This window comes from Haliotis rufescens, unplaced genomic scaffold, assembly GCF_023055435.1.
Source record: "Haliotis rufescens isolate VD_foot unplaced genomic scaffold, xgHalRufe1.0.p SCAF_9, whole genome shotgun sequence".
In the NCBI taxonomy this organism is placed as follows: Eukaryota; Metazoa; Mollusca; class Gastropoda; order Lepetellida; family Haliotidae; genus Haliotis; species Haliotis rufescens.
Window position 1 is genome coordinate 17,012,136 of NW_025964383.1, and position 15,330 is coordinate 17,027,465.

At 40.5% G+C, this 15,330-nt stretch overlaps 1 protein-coding gene across 24 annotated transcripts in view; it reads right to left on the minus strand.

Moving 5' to 3' along the window:
• LOC124119718 (dedicator of cytokinesis protein 9-like) overlaps positions 1-15,330 on the minus strand; it is a 190,253-nt gene that overhangs the window by 43,423 nt on the left and 131,500 nt on the right. For 17 of the 24 annotated variants that reach the window (XM_046482343.2, XM_046482341.2, XM_046482340.2 and 14 more), the window contains 12 exons: positions 15,067-15,313; positions 14,229-14,370; positions 12,169-12,299; positions 11,206-11,272; positions 10,701-10,754; positions 9,301-9,422; positions 8,832-8,947; positions 8,069-8,206; positions 6,640-6,696; positions 5,692-5,817; positions 5,169-5,282; positions 4,491-4,514 (listed from right to left, as the gene is read on the minus strand). In XM_046482343.2, the coding sequence (XP_046338299.2) occupies positions 4,491-4,514; positions 5,169-5,282; positions 5,692-5,817; positions 6,640-6,696; positions 8,069-8,206; positions 8,832-8,947; positions 9,301-9,422; positions 10,701-10,754; positions 11,206-11,272; positions 12,169-12,299; positions 14,229-14,370; positions 15,067-15,313 (1,338 nt within the window). The remainder of the gene's footprint in view (positions 1-4,490; positions 4,515-5,168; positions 5,283-5,691; positions 5,818-6,639; positions 6,697-8,068; positions 8,207-8,831; positions 8,948-9,300; positions 9,423-10,700; positions 10,755-11,205; positions 11,273-12,168; positions 12,300-14,228; positions 14,371-15,066; positions 15,314-15,330) is intronic. The other 7 variants (XM_046482345.2, XM_046482342.2, XM_046482344.2 and 4 more) reach the window with 1 other exon arrangement.

Consider the following 15,330-nt stretch of genomic DNA (forward strand, 5'->3'; position numbering starts at 1 on the left):
ACTGACTATAGAAGACTTGTTTGTTGTTTAACACCGCACTCACCAATATTCAAGCTACATGTATATTCACAGCGGTCTGTACATAATCAAATCTGGACCAGACAATCCAGTGATTGATATCATGAGCATCAATCCACGCTGCTGGGATGTGCTGATATGCATCAACCAAGTCAGCGAGCCTGACCACCCGATCCCGTTATTCGCCAATTACGACAAGCAAAGTCGCCTTTTACGGCAAGGATGGGTTGCTGAAGACCTATTCTACCCTGGATCTTCATGGGAATCTATGAACAGGCCTCTATGTACATAAAGAATATGTAATTCATGATTGTCATAGTTTAAGGCCATTTTGTACAGTATTTCTACATTGTGTATTTGAGATTAAAGTGAGAGAAAGCCCAAAGTGAAGTCTGTTAAAACATCAAGCATGGATCAAGGACACTCTGGGGTTTTAAACCAACAACCACTCAATCCTGGCATGTGAAAGGGGGACAACTCTGCACATTGACTTGTGTCATCTTTGATGACTACGCCCCCAAATGAGCATCATGCGATTCTGCCAGCGCATGTGATCTACCATACACAGTTCCCATGTCCAGGGAGGTAAACCCAGAACGAACCAAAATACTTCAGTCTATTTGTACACAATCAATAAAACGTAAAAATAGAAAAGAGAAAAAGAGCAACAAGGAAGGTCCCAGGAATTTGTGAAAGGGGGAATAATTTTAAAAAAATATATTACACTGTATATTTGGTCAATGGTCACTGACAGTGAATATGTAATTTTCTAAAGGAAGTCAGTACCCTCAGGATCCCTTCCAAAGATCTACCTGGCAACATTTTTACTACAATATGCAATAATTACAAACAATCTGACATAGAGTCTCCTTACAATCACATCCATAAAAAAACTATACTTATAACCAACAAGTATAGCAGGAGAAAATACAACCAATCAACACAAACCAAGAATATCTGACCAAATGTCCCAGTCCACCATACCTCCACACACACAATACAGGATGTGCTACAAGTCTCAGTGTAAGGAACCCTGACTGTACATAATGCATGGCAGAAACAGGGACAATACATTGGCAGGCCGGGGCTGAGGGTTTGGGGAAATGGGGCATCCACCAAGGAAATAATGGTTGAATTTGTAATTTCCAACACCTGGTCGCCATGCATTTCTTTGGGATATATTCATAACAATTTACACATTTGTTTTTGTGTGTTTTTTTTGCTATTTGTTTAATGATGCACTCAGCAATTTTCCAGCTATATGACAGTGGTCTGTACAAATATTGAATCTGGACCAGAAAATCCAGTGATCAATATTAGAAGCAATGTTCCACACTGTCATAGTATGACCCAGTGCAATCCAGTGATTCACATCATAAATGTCAATCTACACAATTGGGACATGATGACATGCATCAACCAAGTCAGCGAGCCTGACCACCCGATCCCGTTACCCGTCTTAGCATGGGTCTTCTAACCCAGATCTTGATGGGCACGTATCACTATCACAGTTCAATAACTAGCCCTGCCTTACTAAACTAACCTGAATACCTGACAACTTACTTATATAATTACACATCTCAAGTAAACCATAGTTAGATCAGCCTTAGAAATTCAGTCCTTTTAAGACGTCCAAAGGACAAATGTAAACTTTACTTTACTAGTTCTTCGAAACTGTTCACTATATTTACATATTCTGTCAGTTTTATTTAGCTCCAAGTTGAAGCAAAATTGAAGCACTGAGACCTGGGCCCACTTGCACAAAGCGATCTTAGCGCTATGACTATTGTAAGCCTATGTTAAAGCATGGGAGTTACGATCATCTTAGCGCTAAGATCGCTTTGTGCAAGTAGGCCCTGATTCAGAATTATAGCCCTGAAAAGCTATAACACAATGATGACTACCATCATGGGGTTTTTATTTGCCCTCAGCACAATTTTAGCGTTGTGAATTGCGAAGGCTGCTTAGGTAGTTAATCACTTTTAGTTTCAAGAAACCAAATCAAAATAAGATACATTGTCCCCCCAATGAAGATGTTCATGAAAACAATTTGAACAATGAGAACAATGATGTACCGGTATATCCTAAGCACAGCTTGCATGTTTTCTCAAGGACAACCAACACGTATGTAACGGTAATAGTGAGTGAGTGAGTATGGTTTTACGCCGCTTTTAGCAATATTCCAGCGATATCACGGCGGGGGACACCAGAAATGGGCTTCACACATTGTACCCATGTCGGGAATCGAACCCGGGTCTTCGGCGTGACAAGCGAACGCTTTAACCACTAGGCTACCTGACCGCCCCTGTAACGGTAATAAACATTTGAGGAAGAAAATTTATGGATGTCAACTTCTTTATTATGAGGAACATGTTTTGGATTATATGTTTACTCCTTCATCAGGTGAATGAAAGGAGTGAGCATATACTCTGAAGAAGTTGACATCCATAAATTTTCTTCCTTATGTGTATCTCTTCTAAATGCCTTTCAAAGAATACAAATTTGGTTTTCAAAATGCTGGTATGTTTTTTCGAGAGCACAACCAGTCTGGGATTAAACGTAACTAAAGTTTTGTGATGTTTTTTGCTGGTTTGTATTTTTCGTAATGATTTCCCTATTGCGCCGTTATTTTGGACAACCCATCGGAAGGCTGTTATTTATAAGACATGGTTTCCCTGGTCTAATGACACAATTCTGCCTTATTTACACATATAACTTTTGGAGATATTAATTAATAAACATGACTATATGACTTAATGTTCATAAATGTCCGGAGTCTGATGTATTGAGAGCTTATTTTTTATTACGTTTAATGCTGGATTGGTTGTTTGCCAGACAAAACATACCAGCATTTTGAAAATGTTATGTTTTAATACGATTTGGCCATGGAAAGGATATTATATGAGAAACCTGATCAAACTTATTAAACAAAAAAAAACAAGAAACATTTTTTGTCTTGAACTGTGCGACTGATTATGGATTTACTTAATCCATGTGCAAAAGAATGGACTGTCAGTTGAACTTAATTGACTGAGTGAAATCACCATTTTTTACACCAATTCTTTTTAATCCAGATTTGACCTCTTGACCCTTGACCTTTGACATACATAATCAGTGTCCAGTACAAACAGCATATTGTTTGTTAAAACTAGTAATAGATGAGTGAGTGAGAGAGAATTTTTTATGCCGCTTTTAGCAATATTCCAGCAATATCACGGCGGGGCACACCGGAAAATGGGCTTCACACATTGTACCCATGTGGGGAATCGAACCCGGGTCTTCACTTTAACCCCTAGGCTACCCCGTCGCCCCTGGTAATAGATGAACCGTGCATGTCCTATACATGAAATATGTAGGTAGAAGTGATTGTCAGTTGCAAGGTGTTGATTTCAGAAGGTATGACGTGGTACATACATAGTTAATCAAACTGTTAATATTGCATGTCCAAACAAAACAAACATTAGTGTTCTATGATCTGTTAAATGTTAACAAAGTTCTAATTAGTTTAACTCTCGCAATATCTATGTCTAACTTGAGAAAATATACCATAGTACTTTGGATTTGAATACACAAACTTAACTATTAGTCTCTACCAAGCAGCTCAAGATTTTCAGAAAAAAATGAGATGTGGTTACATAACTTCAAAATTATAAGATTTTTAATGTAATAAACAGTAATAAATAAAATGAATGAATCTCCCATACAAAAATATGTCTACTCATCCAGGCTTATTCCTCCTACTTAAAAGGAAATTCAAATGCAAATATGACGAAAGTCAAGCTATTAATATCACAAGAACTGTAGTACTAACATATTTTTAAATGTAAGTAACTTCAGTATTATAATACTAGGTTAATGCTAATATTGTTTCCACAAAACCTGTGCGTCTATGTCCTATTTGTTCTAGTATGACATTATGTGTTGCAGGAGTTATCAAAATCAGTTGTCATAGCAACAGCAAGTGTTGCCCAGTGTGATGCAGATGTAGGGGTTGTCTCAAAAGTTGCCAATTCAAAAATGAAACATTATGTTTGAGGGTTGAGGTATTTTGACTTCTCCCAACAGGAACGATCATGCAGTATATTCCAGCCTCCATTTTCTGGTGAAAGGGTAAAGGGAATAAACACAAACAAAGGTTTCAACTGGGATCGGCCATTTCATGTTCAGCGTGGAACCTGTGAGTTTTTATATTCTGTCATCAATTCAGCAAATCTTATTTCTCAGAATCCTATTTTCATCTGAAAATATATTCATTTGACCATAACGTCAAGGAAAAGTCAGTTTTCCTTGATCAGAAATGTTTTTTCTAGGCTGAAGCTGAAGATGAAATGGTCAGTCCCTAAATATTTGATGTAATAACCATGAGACAACCCCCACTAAAGTAAGTCATGGGTCGGCAGCAAGAGAGGCAACTATGTCTCAAGCTTTTCACTCATGTGGTCCAACCAACATGTTCAAAAGAACATACTCACTGTCTTAGAATTTTTATCCTGAAACTTTTGAGAAAAACAAACATGAGATTCTTTCCTTCCCATCATGCAACACAATAACTGAGTGTTAGTCACATGGCCAGATCTTACGCCAAAGTTACCCTGCGAAAAGATATGTCTACCTATACCTGATACCATGATCATGATTGGCTAATGAAAGTCTGTGGTATTGCTTCACAGCAAGCTTAAGTTAGCAAGAAATAAAACAGTTATTGTCCCCATACACCAATTAAATATTAACTAGATTCCCATGAATTAACTCTCCAAAACAACACTTAGAACCTTTTAGTCATCCTAGCTGTTAATATTACTTTCAAAAGAAGAATATAGTGTTAGTTTCAATCTAAATGGGGACTGTCTCAAAATGTAATATTTTACAATATTCCTCAGGTTTACGTTGCATTAAAAGTTATAATAATATTCCAAAGTACACCAGCCAAAAAAATGTCATGCAATGATAACTTTGAATTAATATGATTTTAGATGCCTTGACATTCATTAGGCTTAAGTTGTATGAATGATTATATTCAAATTACCACATCAATATATGTCCAATGATAATTTTGATCATGTTTAAGTATATAATATTCAAAGATATAGTTTTGAGACAGGCCCTGCAGAGCACATGAAGCACACACAGAGAGAGAGAAGCATTCTCACCTGTATTCCGCGGTCGGTGTTGGCGTAGTTGTTGACGATGGCGAGACTCTCCTGGAAACGCGACGTACTGAGGAGCATCACGTCCCCGATCAGTTGGGACACCGAGATGATCACCTGTAACATATATCCATATATGGTCATAGCTATACCTGCACATGGAGCATACAATCCATATATGGTCATAGCTATACCTGCACATGGAGCATACAGCCTATATATGGTCATAATTATACCTGCACATGGAGCATACAGTCCATATATGGTCGTAGCTATACCTGCACATGAAGCATACAATCCATATATGGTCATACCTGCACATGGAGCAAATTATGCACAAATTACCAAATCTAGGCCATTTCAAGGCTTTTATGGATTAGTATTTAGGCCAATTGAGAATTGGCAGCCATTTTTTATGGATCAGTATTTAGGCTAATTTAAAAGAGGTTTCAGTTGGAAAAAGAATACCTTTTTTGAACCAATCAGAATCAATTATTGTTCAATGTCATGGTAGAACTTCACATACCTGCAGGTGCACTCTGGTGAAGCTCTTCTTGTTGGAGTACTCAAAGTTGGTCCTCATCAGCAGATACAGCAGGGCACACGCCTCCCTCCGGGTGGAGTTGAGCTTGGAGCTGCAGCACCGCAGGATCTACACAACACAAGGCAGTCAAGTTGGGAAGCCTCTCAGAGAGTGAGTGAGTAAGTGGTGGGTTTGATTTGATGGGGGAGGAGTCTACATGAACACAAGGTTGTCAAGTTGGAAACCCACTCATAGAGTGAGTGAGGTGAGGTGAGGTGAGGTGAGGTGAGGTGAGGTGAAATTGGGTTTACATCGCATCCAAGATTATTGCACTTACATAGCATGCACGTGTGTGTAGCTGCTTGTACTAGTCCAGACTGATGCAGATTTATAGTGCTAGCTCACTGAGATACCATGCCGCAGATTAACATGAATACCCCACTCAGACACTGTATACCAACACCGAACCGACCAGTCCTTGTTTTAGCCCCTTAATGCTGAGCGCCAGACAGGGTAACAACAAGGACCATCTTTTAACAACTTTTGGTATGACGCGGCCAGGGATCGAACCCTGGACCTTCTGCTCTCCGGGCGGACGCCATAGAGTGAGAGAGTGAGCGGTGGGTAGGATGGAGGAGTCTACACAACACAAGGTAGTCAAGTTGGGAAGCCACTCACAGAGTGAGTGAGTGAGTGGTGAGTTTGATGGGGGAGGGGGACAGTGGATGAGTTGTGGCGTGGCGTGGCGTGGCGTGGCGTGGCGTGGCGTGGAGCGTTATTGCACAAATTGTTTTTTATAAACCAAATTCTAGAGAACATGCATCATACAAGTCCTACATATATTCATGTCGCACATTCATATAACAGCTGAGCGTAGCCAGGAAACAACTGGTGTTTAGAAGCTGTCTCAACTGACTGCTGCCTGAACAAGTTATGAATGAACAAACGTACCTCATAGCAGAGTTCCCCACACATAGAGGCACTTCCCTTGAACAAGGCGATCTGGAACTGTACATTGAGAGGCATGAAACAACAGCATCCACCATCAGGTCTAGTAACACCACTGATCAGGAAAACTAAATGCACAAATATTAATCCCATTAATCTCAATTCATTCCTTTAATTTAATAATTCTCTAATTTATCTAAATGAGTAAACTGGTCCATGCTGAAATGAATGTGTCATTCTGTTAAAATTTCATCGGAATATTTGACACGAGGGTATATACTCATTAACTAGGGTATATAACTCCCTCATTTCAAATGTGTACCAATAACAAAAGAATATAGCTCCTGTACTACACACAATTAACTTTGAAACAAACTTTCCTTATCTAGAACAAGTAACTATCCCCAGCTGGGAGTATACCTCCCATATTGCACACAAGTAACTATCCCCAGCTGGGAGTATACCTCCCATATTGCACACAAGTAACTATCCCCAGCTGGGAGTATACCTCCCATATTTCACACAAGTAACTATCCCCAGCTGTGGGAGTATACCTCCCGTATTACACACAAGTAACTATCCCCAGCTGTGGGAGTATACCTCCCGTATTACACACAAGTAACTATCCCCAGCTGTGGGAGTATACCTCCCGTATTACACACAAGTAACTATACCAAGCAGGGAGTATACCTCCCGTATTACACACAAGTAACTATCCCCTAGTATACCTCCCGTATTACACACAAGTAACTATCCCCAGCTGGGAGTATACCTCCCGTATTACACACAAGTAACTATCCCCAGCTGGGAGTATACTTCCCGTATTACACACAAGTAACTATCCCCAGCTGGGAGTATACTTCCTGTATTACACACAATTAACTATCCCCAGCTGGGAGTATACCTCCCGTATTACACACAAGTAACTATCCCCAGCTGGGAGTATACCTCCCGTATTACACACAAGTAACTATCCCCAGCTGGGAGTATACCTCCCGTATTACACACAAGTAACTATCCCCAGCAGGGAGTATACCTCCCGTATTACACACAAGTAACTATCCCCAGCTGGGAGTATACCTCCCATATTACACACAAGTAACTATCCCCAGCAGGGAGTATACCTCCCGTATTACACACAAGTAACTATCCCCAGCAGGGAGTATACCTCCCATATTACACACAAGTAACTATCCCCAGCAGGGAGTATACCTCCCATATTACACACAAGTAACTATCCCCAGCAGGGAGTATACCTCCCGTATTGCACACAAGTAACTATCCCCAGCAGGGAGTATACCTCCCATATTACACACAAGTAACTATCCCCAGCAGGGAGTATACCTCCCATATTACACACAAGTAACTATCCCCAGCAGGGAGTATACCTCCCGTATTGCACACAAGTAACTATCCCCAGCAGGGAGTATACCTTCTTTATGAAGCCTCTGAGTGCAGCAAACACATGCTTCTGCAGCGTTTCAGACTGGCTGGTGCGCAGGAACGTCAGGTACAGACGGAACACAGCCTTCATTGGGGCGTTCTCCCCCTCCCGTGCCTCCATGTCTTTCTGTAATACAAGGAAACACATGGTGATATGCAAGATTACGACACAGGATGAAATACTAGATCTACCAACATACTATGTGATGTGCCAGTGTTTAAGTACAGTAACTATTGCTGGATTTATATACACCAAAAATATAGGAGATGAAGACAAACCTACTCTTCTCTGAATGAAATGAATCAAATTTGACCCGAGCCTACACACACTTCAATTTCACAGCATTCTTTCCCTGTATATTAAATGCAACCCGAAGAAAAGAGAAAGACAATCTTAGATGAGTCAAGGTCTTATGTAATGTTTGTCTGTTGTTTTACCCCGCTATATCAGCAATAATCCAGCTATACGGGGGCAGTCTGTTAATAATCAAATTTGGACCAGACAAGTCAGTAATTGACATCATGAGCATCGATCTACGCAATTGGGATACGATGACATGCATCAACCAAGTCAGCAAGCCTGACCACCCGATCCCGTTAGTCACCTCTTACGACAAGCATGGTTGCTGAAGACCTATTCTACCCCGGATCTTCATGGGTGTCAAGCTCTTACAACAAGCCTGGGGATGATAACATGTACTGATAGAGGAACTCGGTTAACTCAGTAAACACATGCGCCTGATGTGACTGACCTTGAAGTACTGACAGTAGAGTCCGAGGATATCTAGGACCACCAGGCCCACCTCTGTCGTCATGTTGGCCTCCTTCAGTGCCCGCATCATTGCATCCGCATCAGAGGACGTCGGCGCTGTAACACACAGATGGAGTCATTGAAATACGAGACATTGTTATTGAATAACTTGTTGTTACTAAATAAAATTGTCATTGAATACGAGATGTTGGAATTGAACAAAATATCATTGAATGAAAAGTTTGTCAGTGAATAAGAGATGTTGTTATTAAACAAAATGTCATTGAACTAAACGTTTGTCAGTGAATAAGAGATGTTGTTATTAAACAAAATGTCACTGAATAAAAGTTGTGTGAATGAATAAGAGATGTTGTTATTGAACAAAAGATCTCTGAATAAAAGTTGTGTTATCAAACCACTGTCATTGAAACAACAGGATACAATGGATGATGGTGAGAGAGTGGACTTACTGTGGAAGCCGTCCACGACGTCGCTGTACATGCTGGTCCGCCCCGACGACAGGCTGGATCCAGGAATAGACTTCCTGCTGGACGGCAGGGACAACGCCTTCTTAGATGTGTCGCCGATCATACTGCCGACCAGATAATAATAATAATAATAATAATAATTCCATTAATAATGCACGATTCCATTCACCAAGTGAAGCTCATGGTGCTGCATTATCATTAACCTTGTCAAAATGAATCAGAGTGCAAACAATTTTCATTCTCAGCTCCCTGGGTAGTATACAATGCAAGCTACCTGTGAGGTGCTAGAAGGTTATACGTCACATCATTCACCATCTCATCCTACCGGGTACCCATTCACTGATGTTGGTTAATGACACGTTAAAGGTAACATAGTTCACAGGTAACATGCCTAGATTCATATGTTTAATGACCAATATGACATAAATGATTCTCCATGACCATGAGTAAAGGGTAGGGACCAAACAATCAATACAGACTTTATTCAGAATACTGCTGAGGAAGTACATGTACTATAATCCTTTATCAGGGAGTGATCTAGGATAAAACAAACTGCAAGAGGCATGCAAATTCTCTCTCTATCGAACCAAGAAATTTTGATATTCCAGAATTATTTTGAAATGTTGAGATAAGAATGTTTATCATATATAATGATAGGTAGGTTTCTTGGCAAGATAAAACCATTGGATAAAAAAGACATTCGTTAGGGTCATTTACGGATAGATATGAAATTAAAGAAGGTAGAAAGGTTCTACTTTCAGTGTTTACAAACAAACATGGCATTGGCCTTGTCTATAGGCTGTCAAGTCAAAACTGAAAATATATGTATATTGTATAATCTTTATTGGTAATACAGGATAGTTACAACCTAAAACTTCAGTAGTGTATTTACTTGTCTAATACCCATTATTAATGAAGTTTTTGTTTCATTGACATTTAAACTAAGTTTGTCATCTACCACTCAATCTCTGAAAACAAATTTAACATGGTACTTGAGACCATGCTGGAACAGGTACCGTATTCGACGTAATAAGCCCTCACGGCGATATTTGCTTATATATTTGCTAGTCAACAATCCCAATTAGCACCCCTTCCAATTGATCAATGTACACAAGACTTATTTATTCATGTATAATACGCACTTGTGTGTTATATGCACCCTTAATTATGGGCAATCAAATTCTGGAAAAATATATCATCGTATATAAACATTTCAGGCTGTCAGCATAAACCACCAAATTTATCTTTCAACTATTCACCAAAATAATATTCTAATAAGAGCCCCCTATTTCTAATTTTAAGAGCGCCCTGGATGCTTATTATGTCGAATACGGTATATCCACACATTACTGGAGTCACAGATATAAAACTGATCACCCTACCTGAGCGTATAGATCCTCTTCCTGCCCTGGTATCTGAACTGATGCAGACACACTCTGAAAGACAACACAATAATAATCAATAAAAGTGACAAAACATTTTCCATATTCATAATAAATCTCTGGCAAAAGTAGGGTTGATTGTACAAATTAAGACTTTATCACAAGACACAATGCTCTGGAACACACAACATAAGCACCAAACAATGATGCTATGTAACAATAAAAGCACTGAGTTACGATGCGGTTCGCCACAGTTAATGGGGGTGGGGGGGGGGAGAAAGAGAAAGAGGCCAATGAAGAAAAATGAATTCTATTTTTTCAAACAAAAACAACATACTAAATTTGTACATTACTTATGTACTGGTCATTTATTATAGGAGGGACGACGAAAAAATGTTACATGTAAATTGACACAGCCTTTGATATGAAGGAACTGCAGTAATGTGATGGAGTCATATATACGAGTATATATATACACCACAGAACAGCCTGTTGCTTGACTTACCCAAGCAATGTGAAGAAGTCCACGATATCATTCTCAGAGGAGTTGTTGAACCATCCAAGGAGAATATCTGAAGGGGAGAACAGGGGGTTGATGGAGTGAGTGAGTGAGTGAGTGAGTGAGTGAGTGAGTGAGTGTGTAATAATCTTTATCAGAATGTCAGTAACATCACTGCATGTCAGCTTATGTGTGTTTGTGTGCCTGCTTGCATGTGAGTGTGTGTGCATGTGCGTGCGTTCATGCATGGGTGTGTGTGAGAGCATGCAGCTGCTTGTACTAGTCCAGACTGATGCCAGTTTATAGTGCTAGCCCACTGAGACGCCATGCCTCAGTTAAACAAACAATGGATACTCCATTCAGACAAGGTGTACTGACTCCAAGTCCTGAGTCCTTGTTGTATCCCTGGACGCTTAGCGCCTGACAGGGTAACAACAACTACCATCTCTGAACGCCTTTTGGTATGAGGCAGCCGGGGATAAACCACCGACTGTCTGCGCTCCGGGCAGATGCTCTATCCACGAGGCCACAGAGGCGGTCTAAAGCCCAAAGTGGCAGAAGTTGTATATGTTTTTCACTTCGGTGAATCCAAACTCTAGACACGCTGGTGCCTTATGACCCCTTGGCCAACCATGCACTGCCCTTTCATCACAATGCATAATAACAAATGAAAATAATCATAAAACAAGGAACTAAAACAAATAATCATTTGGTTCTTTGCCACAGACTTTTGTAAATATGTTCAAGTGACATCATGAACAACAGATATCATCTGTAATTAATGATGACACTGTCTTTGTAGGATGTGACATTACCACTTGATTATTTACAGACCGACGTCATATAGCTGCAATATTGCTGAGTGCGGCGTTAAACAACAAACAAATAAAAAAACAATGGAAAGAGTGAAACAGTTGATAATTTCTATAAAATCCATACAAGATGAGTATTATTGAAATATTATCTGACCTTCAGGGAGACACTTGACGACGTACAGGTAGCACAGGAGAAGGTCGCGGATCTCTAGAATGTCCAGCTTGTCGTAGCGGTGGAGGTAGGGAGATGGTGGGGCGGGGGTCAAGGTCGCAGTAGATTCACGTCTGCAGGGATAACAGAAGAGTGTCAGCAAGGTGCTATACCATCATACCATATCAAAAACTCATGTAATCAGGCTTGCTGACTTGGTTGATGCATGTCAACGATCCCAATTGCGTGGATCGACACTCATGATGTCAATCACTGGATTGTCTGGTCCAGACCCGATTATTTCCAGACCGCCGTCATATAGCTGGAATATTGCTGAGTGTGGCATTAAACAACAAACAAACAAACAAACAAACATGCTACCCATAATCAGTCAAGTGCACTGAACTTGTTATGTTGTGAGTGAGTTGGGTGTAGTGCCGCTTTGAACAGTATTCCAGTTACGTCACCGTGTGTCCGCCTAATGTGGGAGGGACGCATGTCTCAGACGTTTACCACTTTGGTGAAACCAATGAGCACGGGTATAGTTCTCACAAACCCAAGGATGATAATCAGAGTGCATCAGTGATTGGAACACAAGATCATAGGATCCTGCAGGGTTAGAAATTGGCACTAGTCCTGTAGTCCTTGCCACACTGTCCAATGGTAAAGGTATCATAAGGACTAGTAGAAAATTGCCATTTTTTAGGGTTTTGCTATATGTTATCATTATAAGGACCAGTGGACAAAAACTGTTAGTTTCTAACGCTGTGACCTGTCACAACTGATACCACTCAGCAAAGTAAATCTCAGAACTTTTGGTCATGATTTGTTTATAGTGCCTAAATTGCAAAGAATTGGCATTGTGGTTCAGCATAATACCACAAAAGGCATGAAATTCCCAGTGTTATCTGAATTGAAAAGCCCAAATATGTTGGAGAAATATGTTTTAAAAATAATTTTGTATTCATGACACACTTGTGTGAATATCTACCTGTTCTCGGCACTATACAGCTGAAATAACGCTAATTCAACGTTTAATTTTAACTCAGAATGGAAAAGGATATGGATATATCAATACCAAATCCAGACTTACTGCACAGCCATTTTGTGCTATATTATCCCATGGTGCTATCCCTGACCTTGTCTAGTCATCCCAGGTATATACTGTTTTAGTGTATGTGATCTCTGTGTATACATAATGTTGGCTAATAATCATCACAACCCAGTTCACAGGTCGAATAGCTATATAAAACATGCACCAGTAGAACCTATTATCGAAAAATGCAACCTAATATTTATGTCAACATTTGTATGTAACCCTTACATGTCCACACGACATCAATCTTTGAACATATTCAATACTTATTTATCATACTTAATCAATAACCTCTATTTCATGCTTGTTCTTGCTTTTGGGCAAGACGTCATCAAAAGATTATGTGCACGTTTCAACTTTGATAAATTTATAGGTAAAGGCTGGTTTAGTCTGGTGCAATGAGGTTTTCGTGTCAACATTCACCTGGTGCAAGTTAAATCAAGTTCCTTAAATAGAACCCTGCCATTGTCTAACAACATCACATTATTCAAATAATTACTTTGGACAAGGTCAATATGTTAAAAACCTGAGGTGGACGGATCCGAGGGTTCTTGTTTTTGCATATTGACCTTGTCAAAAGTAATCATTTGATTTGTAATACTGAAATTCATATAAAGTTTATGAATCCTTTAAACCGAGCTGTTTCATTACAGTAAATTAGCTGCGAATCGTGAAATATTAGCACCATACGCCATCTTGTTTTCTAGCAGCCAAGTCAAAAATTCTCACGTGACAGGTCAATACTGATCATGTGACGAGTCAATATTCAAGGTCAGTGTCAGTCACATGGTTTTGGAGTCAACATTCAAATGTATTACTTAGTCATATGGCACATAGATTAACTAATAGAATTGCAAGATTCTTAAGAGAGGTATAACAATAACGAAGAAACGAGTCTTCATCAATCGGTAACTTCTACCGGTAAGTGCCACTTAAGGACAGAGAGAAAATCTGACAATGAACCTACCGAGCATGTGACTTCTCTGTCACATCCCGGTCCCCCTTCTCGGTGGAGGAGGAGGAGTCACTGTTGATGGAGATACTTGACCCGTTCACAGTTCGGGACATCCGACCGTTCAGCTGCGGCATGTTGCTGGAGTACGGAGTCACTGCAACATCACAAATCAGCATGAACGACTGGCAGCTAGATGCATGGCGTTAGAGAATAAGATGAGACACAAGGCAGTATGGATTTGTCCTGAGTGAAAGTGAGGGACTGTTTCATGAGGAGCCGATCTGGAGAATCTCACCAACATCAACACAGGTCTGTATAAAACTGAGTTGAGTTGAGGTTTAACGTTGTGTACAAGATTATTGCACTTGGAGCGACGTGCATGCAAGTTCATGTGTGTGTGGCTGCTTGTACTGGTCCCGACTAATGACGAGCGCCGGGCAGGGTAACAACAAGTACAATCTTTTAACATCATTTGGTACGAAGCGTCCTGGGATCAAACCCCCAACCTTCAGCTCTTTGGGCAAACGCTACCACTAGACCATGGAAGCATCTTAAGACTTTGAGGCATGCTAAGTGCTGATATATCTGATATCAAGAGACACTTAGGTGAGATTCTATTTATCATCCAAAGTCATTCTTTCAGCTTTGTGGGGTGGTCAGGTAGCCTTGTGGTTAAAGTGTTTTCTCGTCCCGCCGAAGACCCGGGTTTGATTCCAGACATGTGTACAATGTGTGAAGCCCATTCCTGGTGTCTGGCGATGTGACATTGCCGGAATATTGCTAAAAGCACCATAAAACCAAAATCACTTGCTCACACTTTTAACCCTTGCAATATTCCATACAAACCCACCTCCACCAATCATATCAAAGACTGTTGACGAGGGGCGTTGTTCCGGGGCTGGGGGCGGGGCAGGAGGAGCCGGCTGTTTTGATTGGTTGCTGGGTGGTTTCAGTCCATGAGCGTCACCATTAGCAACGGGGGGCTTCGGGGCTGAGTTGGAGGTCGGGCTCTGGACGTCCTTGATGAGGCGGTTCTTGTTCTCCAGGAGCACGGAGATGAGGGGCAGATAGAGAGCGGCGATACGTCCCTGCTGGGCCTGTTGGACAAGAGTGG